Raw genomic sequence first — 15,664 nt, 5'->3', positions numbered from 1 at the left:
TTGTTTGTTTTCAGCTTTTTCATGATTTTAATTGTTCAGGTCCTTTTTTTTTTTTTTTTTTTTTTTTGCCTCACTGTATCTTTTTGTAAGGAAAATTATTGTAATGAATCTTTAACACAGGTATGATGTGAATTCTTGTCCAGTATGAAGGCAGTTTCTTCAGTGCACAGACAGAATACACTCGCATGGTGTTGGCCAAGGCAACGTGTCTGGAGAGAAGTAGGTACTTCCAGCACCGTCCGAATGCTCATGTCTCAAAAATTCTCACCCTTTAGCTGCTTGGGAAAGATAAAACTAGTCTGGAATAGCTCTAGTGTGATGGAGACACGAGGAGCATCCCTGCGCCATTACATCGATTTGATGTGCTTTATGTGGTTTCCTTTACGAAGTCCAGCGAGCTCTCCGTATTTCTCTGCATTCAGCGCCCAGTGCTGGTGCTGCTGAGCCTGATGGTGTCTTTGTTGCCCATGAACCCAGCAGCAGGACCTGAAGGCTGAAGAAAAGACAAATGACTTTTTTTTTATTATTATTAATTATTTGTATTAGGCTGATTCTACTCTTTCAGTCTACTTCCTGTTCTAGTTGATTCAGTAGCTTGGTATCAAACCCCAGACCTGGTTAATGGGCACTGGTGCTGTGGGTTGGCTTTGTGAATTTGTAGTAATGCAGATTTATAGCTTGGAGTCTAGACAGGGATTTCCTTGAAATTAATACTTGTTTGGCTGCAGACAGATTGCATTCCCTTTTGGATTTCTTGTCTCATCTCCATCTGTTTTCTGGATGAGCATTAAGGTATGTATAAGGTTTGCTTGCTGGGATAATATTGAGTCAGACTTACTAATTTAATGCTTTTAATTTGCTATTAACTCTAGAATAAAGCTTTATTCTGTATGTACTATTTATCTATGTTGGTACTAGTTTGGGCTTTTAGGGAACAAGTACTAAGAACTAATGTGAAAAGACATCTAGTAGATAATCAGCAGGCTCATGCTGAGAAGATTTGAGAGGCTGCCATCCCCAGCTGTGTTCACCCTGCTACCTGCTGAGGGTGACTGCCTACATAGCACAGGTCAAGACATGGTCTCTGGGTCTGTTCATAAGGTGCTTGTAGCCTGGCAGACTAACAAAAAGAAATCGGTGACACAGTTAATACTCTGAACCTACAACAGTTGAGGCGCAAATTCAACACCTGTTTTGCTGTCCCTGCTGCAAAGGCTGTACCTTATGGTGGAAGAAGGGACTATCAACTACAGACAACAGCTTTTGAATTTTTTCCAACAGCAGTTGTCTGTATTTGGAGACACGCTTGTGTACATCCACGGTGAGAAGAGCTTCTTGCATATGTTCCTTCCTGTCTTCAGGTTACATGTTCAAATCCTAAATACTAGCACCATCTCAGAAGATCTGTGATCCAAATACTGCACTAGGCTATAGCGTACTATAAATACTGCAGTAGGTGCTGTGTTAGAGAAAGACTGTAGTATTTATTTTATATTTTACACGTTTCAGTCAACTGATCTAGCTGTGCTATTGTTTCATGCATGGAAGTATCTTCTACTTTCTACTTTGCAACTTATCATTCTGACACATGGAGCATACGGATAATTTGTCTTTATTCCAGGTATTATAGTTGTCCATGCTAACACTTGGAGAGATAATTTTATGTTTTGTTCGTGACTGACTTTTTCATTCTCCAGCTGGGAATCCTTTCTTAATCATTTCTGCTATTTTCTTTTCCATACTTTAATTTGACAGAAAATTTCTGACAAATGCTTTCAGACCTTAAAAAGGGCAACAGTAGTGATGCAGTAGTGATGTGAATGTTAGGCATCTTGACAGCTTGACAGCTGATACACTGTGAAGAAAGCTCAGTTGTGGTAGTTGCATTGTTGGGTGGTTTTTTTTTTTTCCTGCAGGAAAGAGGCATATGTCAAAGGTATCAAGATGTCACATCTCATACATAAAAGAACTGGATGGGAAGGCAGTTATGTTTTATCTGTGAAGCACAAGTTTTGCGTCCAAGTGGTTACTCTTTCCACTTTCCATTTTAGCAAATGGGGAGCTGATTATCCCTACTCTATTCTACTCATTGGCTTTCTTTCAGTAGCCCTGTGTACCCAAAACACCAGCTACTCATTTTGTTACATCTGCTTATTTGTATTGTGATGTACCAAAGTTCTTTCCCTAGAAGCTGGAAAGGCTAGGTTCCTTGTTACTAAGAAGAAAAGTACTTTTTTTGCCTGCTTAGTATATTTATGTCAAAATACTATAGAATAATTAAGTGCTTATGGCTTTTAATACTAATTTCCCCCCTCCTTAAATTATTTTTCATGTTATAATCTTTTCAAATGTCTTGAATTTTGGCTGAAAATAATTGACTCAAGGAATGCATTTGTTCCGAATAGCCAAGAGTAACTGTATCAAAATAGAGTTAAAAGCCTGATGATAGATTCCATATTCTTCCATAATACATGGGAATACCCATGATTTGGTATCTGGTGAGGAAACGGGATGTTAAACTGCATGGAATATAAATGGATTTAGTTTTCACTTTGCAGTGATGTCATAAATCTGGGCTTTATGTTGACAAAGCCAACAAAATGAAGTTAGAAAATGTAAAATGAATCATATTGCCCTTTTTATTGTTTCTCCATCCTACTTTTTTTCCCTGTAGTACAGCTTACCCAAGTAGATGTTGCTGTGCACTCTTTACTCTGCGTTTCGGCTACCTGGCAAACAAACTTGTGTTCAGGGCTCTCCCATGTCAATCCCCTTGTTGCTGAAAACATCACTGGTTTCTGTTTTCTTCATGCTCTGCTTTGTCTTTTCAGAGTTTGTGGGCCTGGGTAAAATTCAAGCTAAAAAGAGAGAATGGAAAAAGAAAATCCAGGAAGATTATATTCTGATTTCTTTTGCAGCCTGAGTGGAAGGAATTTTATACAGCCTGGAGAGCTGGTGTGTCATTCTGGTATCAGTGTTGTGCTGTGAATGGGAAACAGTAATTAGTATGCCCCAGCAACTAGGGACAGAACATGCAATCATCCCCATGTTACGTAAGCCTTAACCTGGCATGATTACTGACGTCTAGGTAAGTGACAACAGGCTGAGTAAGGCCTTGAAATGATATCTTAGCATTTGCAGAATGGGACTGAAGTAGGGATGGCGTGTATCTCAGTTTTGTCTTAGTTTTGCAGTCAGAATAGCTTTTGCTGCATGTGTTGTACTAGCGGAGAATTCAGAAACCATTAAGGAGGCTCAGAGCCTTGAAAAGGAAAAAAACAAAACAAATGAACAAAAAATCCCAGCTGTGTTTGTTTGTAACTTTTATAAGCAGTGCAGACCACAAGAGAGAAGTACCCCTTACCCTCTTTTCATGAGATAGCCGGAATTGCCTGTGACCAAAAGCAAAGCATCAGTGAGCAATGCAGCCCTTGCTGTGATATTAGCCCTGCTTTCTGTCATGTATTGTTTTGAGGTGCTTCTGCTTCTTTCTTTATGCATGACTGGTTTTAATGGAAAGTAAGATTTGAATGTTAGCACCTGAAACTGGATAAATGTGGGCTTTTATTAGCATTGGAGAAAGAAGATATAATTGCTACCTTCAGCTAGCTGTTTGCTTTAAATCTAACCTTTTTTTTTTTTTCCTTCTTCAAGTGTATGAGTATTAAGGATTCATAAACACTGTGGCAGAAGATAGCTGTTCTACATCTTTGTCTTTACTGCTGCTGCATCTGAGTGTTTTCTAAAGAACTGCATGTTTGCTGAAAGTTTTTATAGATTTTTTTTTTTGCACAGCATCTTATCAAATAGTCAAGACTTCCTAATAAATACTTAGTTTAACCTTGTGATGTAGGTATTTACTGTTGAGTTACCACTCCTGATCTTAATGTGTACTTATACAAATTGCAGTCCATTTGAAATTCCTGTTTTGTAGCCAGAGGGAGTATATTAGATATAATACATTGAAAAGGTTATTTTTTGCACCTGCTACTATCTCATGTTCTTATGTGGCAGGTGTTATAAGTACTACTAGAATGGGACTAGAGTTTAGACCAATTCAGGTGGTGATGGCAGCTTACAAAATCTGGCATCATCTGTGATAGGCTTTGTCTCGACTCAGTAGATCTTAAGCATTTCCATTAGCCTTTTCCCTTATCATGATTTAGTACGTTTTATCCAAGCTACTTTTCTTTGCAATAAAAGAAAACAAAACAAACATTCATTCGTTTAATTTATGGGAAAAAAGTCTCTAAAATCATTTTTAATGGAGAAACTCAAGCCTTCCCCCCCCACCTCCCCTCAAAGTACTAGCTTCTGTGAATGGATGTATTCAGGTATTAAAAGATACTTTCCATTTAGCTACTATCTCTTAGCTGTTTTGATACCCTGATTTTGCTCTCTTTCTTGTTTCTTCCTCAGGGAAATGAATAATGGGAATTAGTAGTTAGCCAATTAGTAGAGCAGAGAAAAATAAGACGTTGTTAATATTATGCACAATTATAATGCATATATATTATGACAATTATAAAGTGTCACATATAACAATGTGACAATTAGAAACCCAAGTTCTTTCGTTTTCCATGATAATTAGACTGCATGTGCTTGCAATTGCTTGGGAATAGATGATAGATAGATAGAAGTGATAGATGAGAGTCGAAAGTCAGACTGCCTCTCTCAATTCTGTTGGATATTTTGATAAGGTGTGTTTTGTGGTGGCATAGTTATTCATGGATGATTCTGAGTTGGAAAGAGTGTGTACTCCTGAAAACACAGAGATATTGGGAAAGTTTAATTTATATGAATTAATTTCTGCACTAGGCAGAAATGAAGATCTTCATTATGGTAAACAAAATGATGCTACAGTAAAAAGAATATTGTATTTCTTATTTTTGGGGGAAATAGGAGGCCAGTCGTAGTTGAAATGCGTGCTGTGCTGAAGAAAGTACTGAATCATGGTTATGAAGATGAGCCCTATGAAGTTTCTGTCTGTTTCGATGTTTGGAAACTGTGCTATGTTGTAACCAAAGCCTTTTACTTTAACTTTTATGGCACAAATGTATCCCACCCAATGAAAGCACCAGTGGCTTGGTAATGGTATGGTTATGGGGCAGGGAATCTATAACTCCTAAAAACCATCTGCAGCAAATGTCCATGGATGCTGGAAGGCATTGCTTTGACTGTACAGGCTCTTTGGATGAACTCTGTATCTAATCATATGAATAGAAGTATTTGCAGGGTCTAGGCTGTCAAGAGAAGCATGGGAGCAGTGGAGGGTCATTGCTATGGCATGTCAATTATTAAGTTTGATTTTATTAAGCTTTAAGTTTGTATTTTCATACTGGGAATAAAAAGGTTTTATATTTTGGCATTTTATTCTCTTTTTTTTTCTCCAGGGTGATAATTCTGTCACTCTGCAAGAGGAGGACAAGATAGGCATGTGATTCCATTGTCAGATATTTTATGGTTATGGGCCATGAAGTTGAATTTCTGCAGTCATGGTTTGACTTCACAGAATGTTTCAAAGTTAAGTCTCTGGTGTGGGAAGGAATCTTTCACTGAGAGGGGTAAACTAACTGTGTTTGGTTTTTAGAATATAACTGCATTGTTTTTGTTCAGTGTAATGTGTCTAGTCAGCTCTGAGTCATTTCTTTGCTTCAGGGAATTGAAGTTATCAATTGAAAATAAGCTCAATTTCTCCCAGTCATAAGCATTTTGGGCTTGTTATTTCATGGAATCGTTCACGTGCCTTCATGGAAGACTTTGTGGTGTTCCGCAGCAAAATGTGATATGTTTCTCTCCCTCTTCACACAAAGGACTGCATTTGTATTTCATCCAAGTGGCTTCTTGTCTACATTACTTTCAACCTTTCAGTCAATTACCTGTGACAACAGGCTTTGAATTTAAGGTGTGCACTGAAACTATGTATTGATCCTGAGGCGCTCACAGTGGGTGTCTGCAGTTATTTGTGCTTTGTGAAGGTGAGAACTGAGAGATGTAGTATAATCCCTTGGCAAATCGGGTACAGCAGCTGCAAAATCAATTGGCCTGATTTTCGTTCTTGGCTTTCTAACATTGATGACCCAATGCTCAAAGCTTAAGTTTTGTCAACTCCTATATAGGTACACTGTGAAGCCAAGTCTAATGTAAGTATTGCTGTAAGAGGTCTTAAATAGATGTGTATTTGATTGTGTGGTAGTATGTTCTTTAAAAGTATTAGAAAAGAAAGGGAAAAGCAGTGACATTTCTATTTGATTTAGACTGTCAGCTTCAGACTAGGCTTGATCTCTTCTCCTCTATAATTGCTCTGTGTTAGTAGAGGAGCATGTAGTGTAACTGTTAACTAGAGACAAAAGAAAAGAAAGTATGTTCTGCTTATACTCTTCATATTACCTTAATGGATGTGTTCGTGCAACATGTGGTCTGGTGGGGGAACAGTTATCTCTATTTTGAGGTAAGAAAAGAGGCATGCTGTCTGTGGCAGAGAAGGAAGGATAAGCTATGGTGTCTATCTTGTCCTTGTCGCTGCTGTTACTGTGCTGCATTCCTTTTCTAGCTGGAGTTCTGCCAGAGAAACTTAACATTGAAAGTATGTTGTCTTTTCTGACAGATTTAGGACTTCTGTGGTTGCAGAAGCGTGCTTCTTGCAGTGCTCTGTCATTACATATGGCGTTCATGGAAGTGCTCATTTCACAGCACAGCTGCTTCTGAGAGGAATATGCTGCAAGGGTTTGCTCTGGGGACCTCAGTTGGTAGCGAGTTTCCTCTATGTTGCCTGATTGGGAACAGTTAGGTACTAGCAAGCTTTTGAATGCTTGCTGAAGTCTGTCTGTATAAGGTCAGGCTCAAGGGTTTAGACATTGGCCTTTCATGTTTGCATGAGCAGAAGACTGAACTTCTGATTTTGTGATGATCTGGGGTGCTGGCAATTACCACAAGACAGTGGGCACCCGTTCTGATTTTATGCGGTTGTAGTTAAAACTATTTTAATATCCAAAGGTAGCTTCAATGTATGCGAAGCACTTCTCATATTGTCCTTGCAGAGTACCTGACCAAACTCCAAAACGAAATTAGTGTGAACTGCTCCAAACTCATTCAGGGCTGCAAAGATAGCACTGTGACAAAATTAGATGAAATGAGTTTCATGATGTTTCGCAGTTGAGAGTAGCTCATGGCAGTCTGGAGGAGTTAAGTACAGTAAACCCTGTCTGGCTTGAAATTATTGCTTCTCTAAGCTCAGAGTGGTACATGCTGGAAAAAAAAGATCATTATTCACCAAATGTGAAACTTTCTTCTATTCCTTTGAAGCAAAATAATACACTGACACATCTCTTTATCCACTGACTTTCTGGAAAGCATTAATTTAAGAAAAAAAAATAAAAGCCCCCAGCTTATTATGTCAATCTAGAGTCAGTTCCCTGGAATTAATGCTCAATATAAAAATCTTAATAGGTAAAAATGATTTATTTCATAGCAGCTGGCATAAATCTTGTTTCTAGTGAGGATAAAATGCATGTAAATGAATCATTACAGTAAATGGTTGTAATTAGGATTTATTCATTTCAAAGGTTTCATAATTATATAATCAACTTTTAGTGTATTAAGATTTATAGTCTCAACTCTTAATTCCATTTTATTCATTTAGAAGCAGAATTTGCTGGGGGAGGAGTGTTTTCAGAAGCTACTTGCTCTCAACTAGGGATGGAAGTTGGTTCCTTTTCAAATACCATCTAATTCTGGCGTTGCAGAAGGCTCAAATTCTCCAGCAAAAATAAACCTTAGCATTTTGGAAGGACTCTTCAACTAGCTGGAGTCATAGCTTCCAGGGCTCGTGAGTGTTAGGTGTTTCATGTAGTGCCCATCAGCTGGACAGTCCTGTACATGTGTATGTGTACATCATCTGAACAAACCAGTGACGGACCAACGCGATAGAAAGCTCTTGCCAACTCAGGATTGTCTGGACTATTAAAAATTCTCTCTCCTTTTTACTTCAGTCCTTGCCAAGTGGATAGAAGTAGTACTTAGTATAGCAGTGGAGGGTTAAGGTCAGCAAACCAACTGAGAACTTTGTGTGCCTATTTCTTTAGTGTGGCTGGCACATGATGTGGCCAAAACTCCTCTGAGCCCTGCCATCTCGAGTGCAGCTGAGACTCCTTGACAGATAACTGTGATAGTCTGAAAAATTAAGGCCTCTTCTCTGTTCCCTTTATTGAAAAGAAGAATTTTGTCTGCTTGGCCACTTCAGTGCCATTACCTAAAATAATTTAAAAAGAAGTTTTGAAGTTTCTCCTTAGCAGAGCTGGAAGGCTTCAAGTGATACACTGACAATTACCAAAGCACTTGTAAGGATGTGGCTTGCTTTGAAGATCTAATTGTTGAAGGCAAGACTGAATGGATTTATTTGATCTGTCAGTTCATGGCTTGAAATTGGGATTGATTTTTATTTTTATTCTCCCCCCTGCTCTGTTGAGCTTTAGGAAGTCAGGATTGCAATTACAAATTCTCTTACTTCCCTTTCAAAGTTAATGCCATTTAATAGAAGATTGTGAAGGCTAATTCTTCATGTGCTGCTCCCCATCCTTCCTGCTTGTACTGAAATTAAATAAAAGCAGCTGTACTGCTGTGGTTTGGCTCTCCTTGTCTTCAAGAAAAGTCCTCCAGCCACTGCAGTCAGAATAGCCAGAACATCTTCAGGCCAGTTTTAATGACACAGTAATGTCAAAATGTTTCTGAAGTTTGGAGGACAGCTTTCTCCAACCTTCTGCAGGTAGGGTTTGAACTGATGGCTGTCCAACATTGCTGTTGGGATTTTCCCCTGCATTATGCTGCAGTACAGAAATAGCTTCGCTACCACAGTACTTCTGTCCCCTTGTTTTCTGTTTAGACTAATAAAAAAAAGTACATTGAATTAGTTTGTTCTTTGTTCTCCAGCAAGGGTAGGAGAGCACACAAAGTCTTGGTATCTTCCTCTGTTCTGCCATTCTCCTGCGTATATTGATGTCCTGTTAATAATGATGCTACCAGCAACTCATACAACCACTTCACAGAATTGTGCCAGTACTACCACAATCTAAAAGTTACTTAACCCGCATTTATAATACTGAATTTAAGTAACGTGATTCTTCTTGTCTAAGGGGAAAGTAAAATTTTTCACTGATAGGAAAACTGTCCGTTATAAATTTAGCAGTGTCTTGTTTAGGCTTACTCTGTTTGCCCATGTGTAAACCAAAACTGAAGTATTGTATTTCCAAGCATTTGGTTGTCTTCAGACTTTTGCTTAAAATCCATAGGTTTTTTTAATCTTCATTTTTTTTTTTTCTTTAAGACTCCATATGAATTCATGGCAAACATATTTTCCCCCTTTTCTCTACCCCCTCCTCCTGCCTCCCATCCTTCCCCTTTAATTAATGTTCTGAATTTGGGTACTCAAAACCCATGAGATCTAATAAGTTTTTTTGAGACCATTAATGAATCATGCTGATGCATGCCCTGTTTCCTACTTTTCACTAAATATAGAGGCAGGACTGGGTCACAGTGTCCCCGGTGTCACTGGTATCACATCAATCTTCTTAAATAAGGTTAGCTCTATCTTTATAGCTGTAGGGATTTTTGCCTTCCTTGTTACTACTCAGGAGGCTGTTCCTGAGGCTCATGGCCTGAATGCTTTGGAGTATGCTGAATATTTAGAATATACTCCTCACTTCCAACCTACAGATATATGGGTGGGTATTTTGGAGCTGTTTGTCCTCGTGTCAGCTGTATATCATTAAGCCTGAACAGCTCTTCTTTCTTCTTAGTGTTTATCTAGGAATATACTGATGATGGTAATTCTGTCTTTTCTCAGCCTAACTGTGAGAGTCAGAAACACACCTGAGACTCCTCTGGATTGGTAGGCTCCCAAATGCAGCTGTTTGCCATGTAGTCCTGTTTCTTGTGCCTAGGGGAAGGCTTAAGATGGAAAAGGAGCACCGAATGCTGGAGCTGGACTCTCCAGTGCTAGATTCACCTTCTCTGCTGGAAAAACTGAAATGCAGTGCAGACTTAATTTCACAATTGCACATTATTCTCTGTGCTGGCTTAAGTAATCACAATGACTGCAGCACAGCTATGCAAATGAAGCAACTGCAGCTTGGCCTGAAAGTAACTGGAAACTTTCTGTCTTGGCCTTTTGCTGTTCTTCCATAGCTTTTTCATTAATACTTAGATATAATCAACTACATACGTATTTGTGAATATTATCCTTCATGATGTTGACTAATATAGTCTTTGTATGTTCCATCAGTGAAATTTCATTTTGTTTTCAGTATTGCTTTTGGATTTAGTTGGAAAGATGTAAAAAAAAAATTACTTCAGTCACTCATTTGTCTGCCAAAAAATTTGAAAGTCTAATCTCCTGCCCACCAAAGTAATTAAAGATTGGAGGAAAGATTAGGCTTACAAATACTGCGCTCATAATGAAGTAAGAAAATGTGCTGAGTTATGCTTGCAGATGAGAAGGTTGATTGATTTGCTTCATAAAGCCCTGAAGTTAGCCACCAGTGCCTAAGAAAAATCATGTTCATTGTTGTGGTCTGTCAGCTTTCTTTTGCAATTGACTGGAAAATCTTTTAAAGCTTAATTCATGTATCACTGTAAATAAATGTCACTTATGGAAAGCTCATCTTTCTGCAGCAGGATTTAATATGCTCAGTATGCTTCTGGGAGTGGAACACACTGATGGGAATTGTTGCTGGTCTGGGGAGAGACACATGTACAAATCTGACAGCCAATGCATAGCTTGTGGGGAAATAAGTTGCTGTAAGGGATAGTTGCTCTGGAGGCTGTGCTGTCAGCCACATGTACACATGTGCACACATGTCTTGTATGTAACCAATTTCAGGTTTTTCTGTTTCTTAGCAGTGTAGGATTTTCAGTGCCATTCTTGCAGTTTCAAAGCAGCCGGTGAGTGGCTAACAGCTCCAGTTCCCACTTGACAAGACTCCTGAGGGAGTCTCTGATTGGGCTAAGCAGTGCTGGAGAATTTCAGCTCCATGTCACCGGGTCACCTGAGACTTCTCTCTTTGTCTGTGTGAATGTTGGTCCTTAATGTGCAGGCATTACAGCATGACAGAGTTGCAACACTTTTGCTGTTTTTATTATAGTCAATTATGTGAGTTTGAATTGAGGTTTCACAAAATGTGAGGTCACCTTTGCTGTACCTCCTTTTCCCTGGTGAGAGACTAACTGCCATGTTCTTGATGCTGTTATTTTTCCCTCTCCTTGAAAAAGACTTAATGTTATCTTGCTTGCTCAGTGTTCCCTTTCTCCTCCCTAAATGGGATTCATGACTTCAAAACACCTTGTTTTGTTGATAGAACTGATCTTTGTTCCTAGTTAGGGGAGGAGTTACAGTAGCTCCTACATAGGTATGTTCTTGTTGCTGTGTATTGATTTAAGGAAGGGAACAGCTGCTAGCTTCTGAGGGGTAAGCAGTGCTCCTTGAGAGCATACAATAAATCTGCTGATGGATTCATGTCATTATCCTGAGCATATATTCACAGCATGTGCAATTGGAACTATTCCTTGAATGCTTCTGAGAAGTTCTGGCTTTCTTTACTGGTCTTGTACTTCCTGGTGGTGCAGGCATAGGTGAGACATGTTTGTTGGCCTTGATTTGTGTTTGTGATGTCGAGGAGCAGATAGATATGAAGAGGGCAGTTTTGGTTGACCATGGCCAAAGATGGGCTCTGAGTTTCTGCCAAGTAGTGGCTGTGCTGTACAGCTGATAAGATACTACTTGGAGCTGTACAAGGTTTTTCTCCTGCAGTTGGGCTTGACTGCACCACGCATAGCAAAGACTGTGTGTGTCACATTAAGGTCAATCAAATATGTTTAATTACTCTTACTTACTCTTCCCTTTGTGTGTCTCTCTTAGGGTGTTTCAAAGATGACCGTATCGTATTCTGGACTTGGATGTTTTCAACGTATTTTATGGAGAAATGGGCCCCCCGGCAAGACGATATGCTCTTCTATGTCCGTCGAAAGCTGTCCTATGTTAGCGGTGATAGTACAGATGGGAAAAAGGTGAGTGAGTAATGATATGTACTTTAACTTGGGAAATTTGAGTTAACATGATATTTGGTGTTCTGGAGAACCTAACACATCTGAAGAACTGCAGACTAATGCTGAAGAGCTTCCAGATTTGCCTACCATGAGACACGGAGCAAAGCTGATCCACAGGGTTAACATTCTGAAGTTTTAAATGAGCTTCGGTACCTTGGAGTGATAAGTAGAGAGATCTCAACTAGCTTGCAGAGATAAGTGAGTCTGTATGTCTTTTGGGAAGCTTTTGTGTTGGTCTGCCTGCACTTATGGAAAAGGGATGGTATCCACACTATCATTTTCCTTTTCATTGATAATACTTTATGAATTGAGAGTTTAAATCTTTGGGAAAGGAGGAAAAAAGAGGAGAAAGAAATACTGAAGTATTTCTAGAAAAAGGCTTTCTAATTTAGTACTCTTATTCCAGAGTATCTGGAATAAGCACCTACTATGTACTGTACTGTGTATACCTACTACTGGCAAAATATATGCAGACTGCTGGAGCTGGAATATGAGTGACAGTAAGTGGAGAAACTATTTTCAGGTATACTTAGGACAATTTGCACTCCCGTAGAAGTACTATTTCTTGAAAACATGTAATCAGGTAGCTTAATGTTTTCCAGAGGCACTTTCCAGTTACTGATAAGCTTCACAGTACGTCATGGCAGTTTTCACCGTAGTTGGGGGAAACAGAAGCAGGAGAAATGGTAGTTTTACTGCAAATGAAGGATATGACTTATAGGGTGGTCAAAAGAAGGAAGGTAATTGTCACGAGAAGAAACTGGGGTTAATTTCCTTACTTATGTAAATAATAAACACTGTTGAATCACAGATGTATGTGTATGGTGTATGTGAGTTGTTAGTTTATTTTAAACTGGGCGTGTTCTTTGGATGAAAATGTGGTCACACAGCTACAGTTGTCAACTTCCTTGAAAAAGAGATCCTGAAAGAGACTTTCCGAAGGTGTGTTTTTGTTGTTTTGTTTCGTTTTGTTGTTGTTGTTGTTGTTGTTGGACAGATGGGAAATACAAAGGCTTATCTTCTTTTTCATACCTCCAAGTTCTATCATGACAACCACTAAGGAAAGGATTATAGAATATTAGATTTTCCCTGTCAGATTGGTAGCTCCTTGCTCTTCAGCAAAGAATTTACAATAACATATTTGCATGTTTAAGACTTGGAGGAAAGTTTGATCCTAAATCATTTGAATGACTACAAGAGCATTCATCTTTCACGTCTCACAACATTGTGGCTTTGTTTAGCCTAATAAAAACATGGGTCATTTAACCTCTCATTCTTTCCCAACACAAAGGTGAACCTTAGAGGAATTCTGATTGCTTAAAATTCATTAGTGGACTCCAATCAATCTCTGTTTAACTTATTAATAAGTTCGAACTGTTTCAACCTCCCCCAGAGAGAGAAAAATGAAATAACCCTTGCATTTGCTATCAGAGCTTTACTTAAGCCTCATTAAAAACCTCATAGATAATTTTGATTTGTGAGCTCTATTGTAAGTGGTAGTTATTGCAGAATCAGCATTAGTGAATTGATTGCTGCAACAACTGACATGAAGAGCATACATTATAAACCTGCACTGACTATGAGCTACATATAAAACACTGTTTTGCACCTGTCCTGTTCAGTGATACACTGGACTACCCCAGATCTTTGAATTATAAGTAAACAGCTTTTGATTTGGCTTTTTAGTTTTGCCATTTCTTTCTTGAAAGATGGTATCAAAACACCGAAGTAATAACATTAAATGGGGAAAAGGCTGGAGACCAGTTGTTTTAGATGTCACAGTGACTTCAGACATCCCTGTCATCCACACAGTTGAGTGCTGTCATTTACATCCCCAGAGGTAGACTGAAAAAGTGGGGAATGGGAGGTGTTTGGGTTTGCCTGGGACCACAGAGGTAGAATCAGAGCTGTGTTTCAGGCACGTGCCTTGTGATTCAGTGGTGTCAAACTGTCACTGATGGTCACTGTCTGTAGTGGTGACTTCTTTGCTGGCTATACAGAAGCCTGAACATGGGGTATTTGTAGAATTGGGTCTATGTAACTTGGGTATATGATAAAGCAAGCTCACTGTAGTTTTTCTGTGGACATTTATTTGAATCATAGAATGGCCTGGGTTGAAAAGGACTACAATGATCATCTAGTTTTAACCCCTCTGCTGTGTGCAGGGTCATCAACAACTAGACTAGGCTGCCCAGAGCCACATCCAGCCTGGCCTTGAATGCCTCCAGGGATGGGGCATCCACAACCTCCTTGGGCAACCTGTTCCAGTGCATCACCACCCTCTGAGTGAAAAACTTCCTCCTAATATCTAACCTAAACCTCCCCTGTCTTAGTTTAAAACCATTCCCCTTTGTCCTATCCCTATCCACGCTCACAAACAGTTGTTCTCTCTCCTGTTTATATGCTCCCTTCAAGTATTGGAAGGTCACAATGAGGTCTCCCAGGAACCTTCTCTTTTCCAAGCTAAACAATTGCTCTGCATTTATTTGGCAACTGTCAGTTTTGACTGAAGAATGCTGGCAGAGAGACCTGGGAGGTGAACTGTTGTCCTGTGATATCTCAGAATATTAGTTGTATTCATGAGAATAATACCCGCACAGCTTTGAACACAGTAGTCTCCTGTAGGACCAATAACAATGATGGAAAAAAGTAGATTGAGAAGAGGGGCTGTTTGGATACCAGCAGTAGGGTTGTTTGTTTTCTGACGTGAGCTCATGCAGCATGCTCATATTGCATACTATAGAGATGATTCACATCAGCAAGAAACAAGTGATAACTTAGCATACACATTCCATGTTTTGATGGTTGGCCTCTGTGTTTTAAGTCCTTCCTACTTATGCTTTTTTTTTAGTACTTACTGCTGAAGACAGCAAAAATATTTGATATGACGTTAGTGTAATAAAAGAAAAGCAGAGAAAAACTGTTAGGATTGAGATCAGTTGGAGGTTCATTTTTAAGGCTGAATGAGAAGGGCTTTGAATTCAGCTTGAATAGTGACAACAGCTTGAAGTAATACATTTCATAATCCTTTATCAGTAGTTGCTGATAGTAAACTTCCCTGCTCTCTGAAATTTCATTTTAAAAGCCTTTTAAATGACCTGCTTCATAGACCTCATAGTGTAAGGAATTTTCCATTTGCTTCTCCTTTCCACTTCACCAATTTCTAAGCTGTGTGTATACAGGTGAAGCAGCAATTAAGCTCTTAATATGGTCTTTGCCAGGGCAGAACTGCAGTATCTTAATTCTATACTATATCTGTTAGAGATTCTTGGATCCCAGGTAAGTGCCTTTGAGTGTTTTCTTTTCTTGGCATTTCACAGTAACAATCTTGCAGTTCTTCGTGCCAAGTTTTGAAGATGCTTTTTCTCTCTGTGTCTTTAAGCAAAATTACAGATTCCCTGTCAGGATCAGTGACAGCAAGGCAATGTGGAATGTAGCTCTTCTCAAAGTTGATTTACTAGGTTTTTAAGGTAAAATCCCTTTAGCCTGTGGCTCTTTATGTGCTATTAAGTCAAGATTAGAAAAATCCCTTCGCCACTGCCTTACATAGTAGCTAATATGACCA

At 39.0% G+C, this 15,664-nt stretch overlaps 1 protein-coding gene across 4 annotated transcripts in view; it reads left to right on the top strand.

Moving 5' to 3' along the window:
* KIAA0930 (uncharacterized protein KIAA0930 homolog) overlaps positions 1 to 15,664 on the top strand; it is a 67,913-nt gene that overhangs the window by 17,404 nt on the left and 34,845 nt on the right. For 3 of the 4 annotated variants that reach the window (XM_025142307.3, XM_416465.8, XM_046943912.1), the window contains one exon: positions 11,912 to 12,060. In XM_025142307.3, the coding sequence (XP_024998075.1) occupies positions 11,912 to 12,060 (149 nt within the window). Of the gene's footprint in view, positions 1 to 9,606; positions 9,720 to 11,911; positions 12,061 to 15,664 lie in introns of those variants that run through there. The other variant, XM_040703223.1, reaches the window with a different exon arrangement.

Source organism: Gallus gallus, chromosome 1, assembly GCF_016699485.2.
Source record: "Gallus gallus isolate bGalGal1 chromosome 1, bGalGal1.mat.broiler.GRCg7b, whole genome shotgun sequence".
Lineage (NCBI taxonomy): Eukaryota > Metazoa > Chordata > Aves > Galliformes > Phasianidae > Gallus > Gallus gallus.
This window is presented reverse-complemented; position numbering and strand designations above follow the sequence as displayed.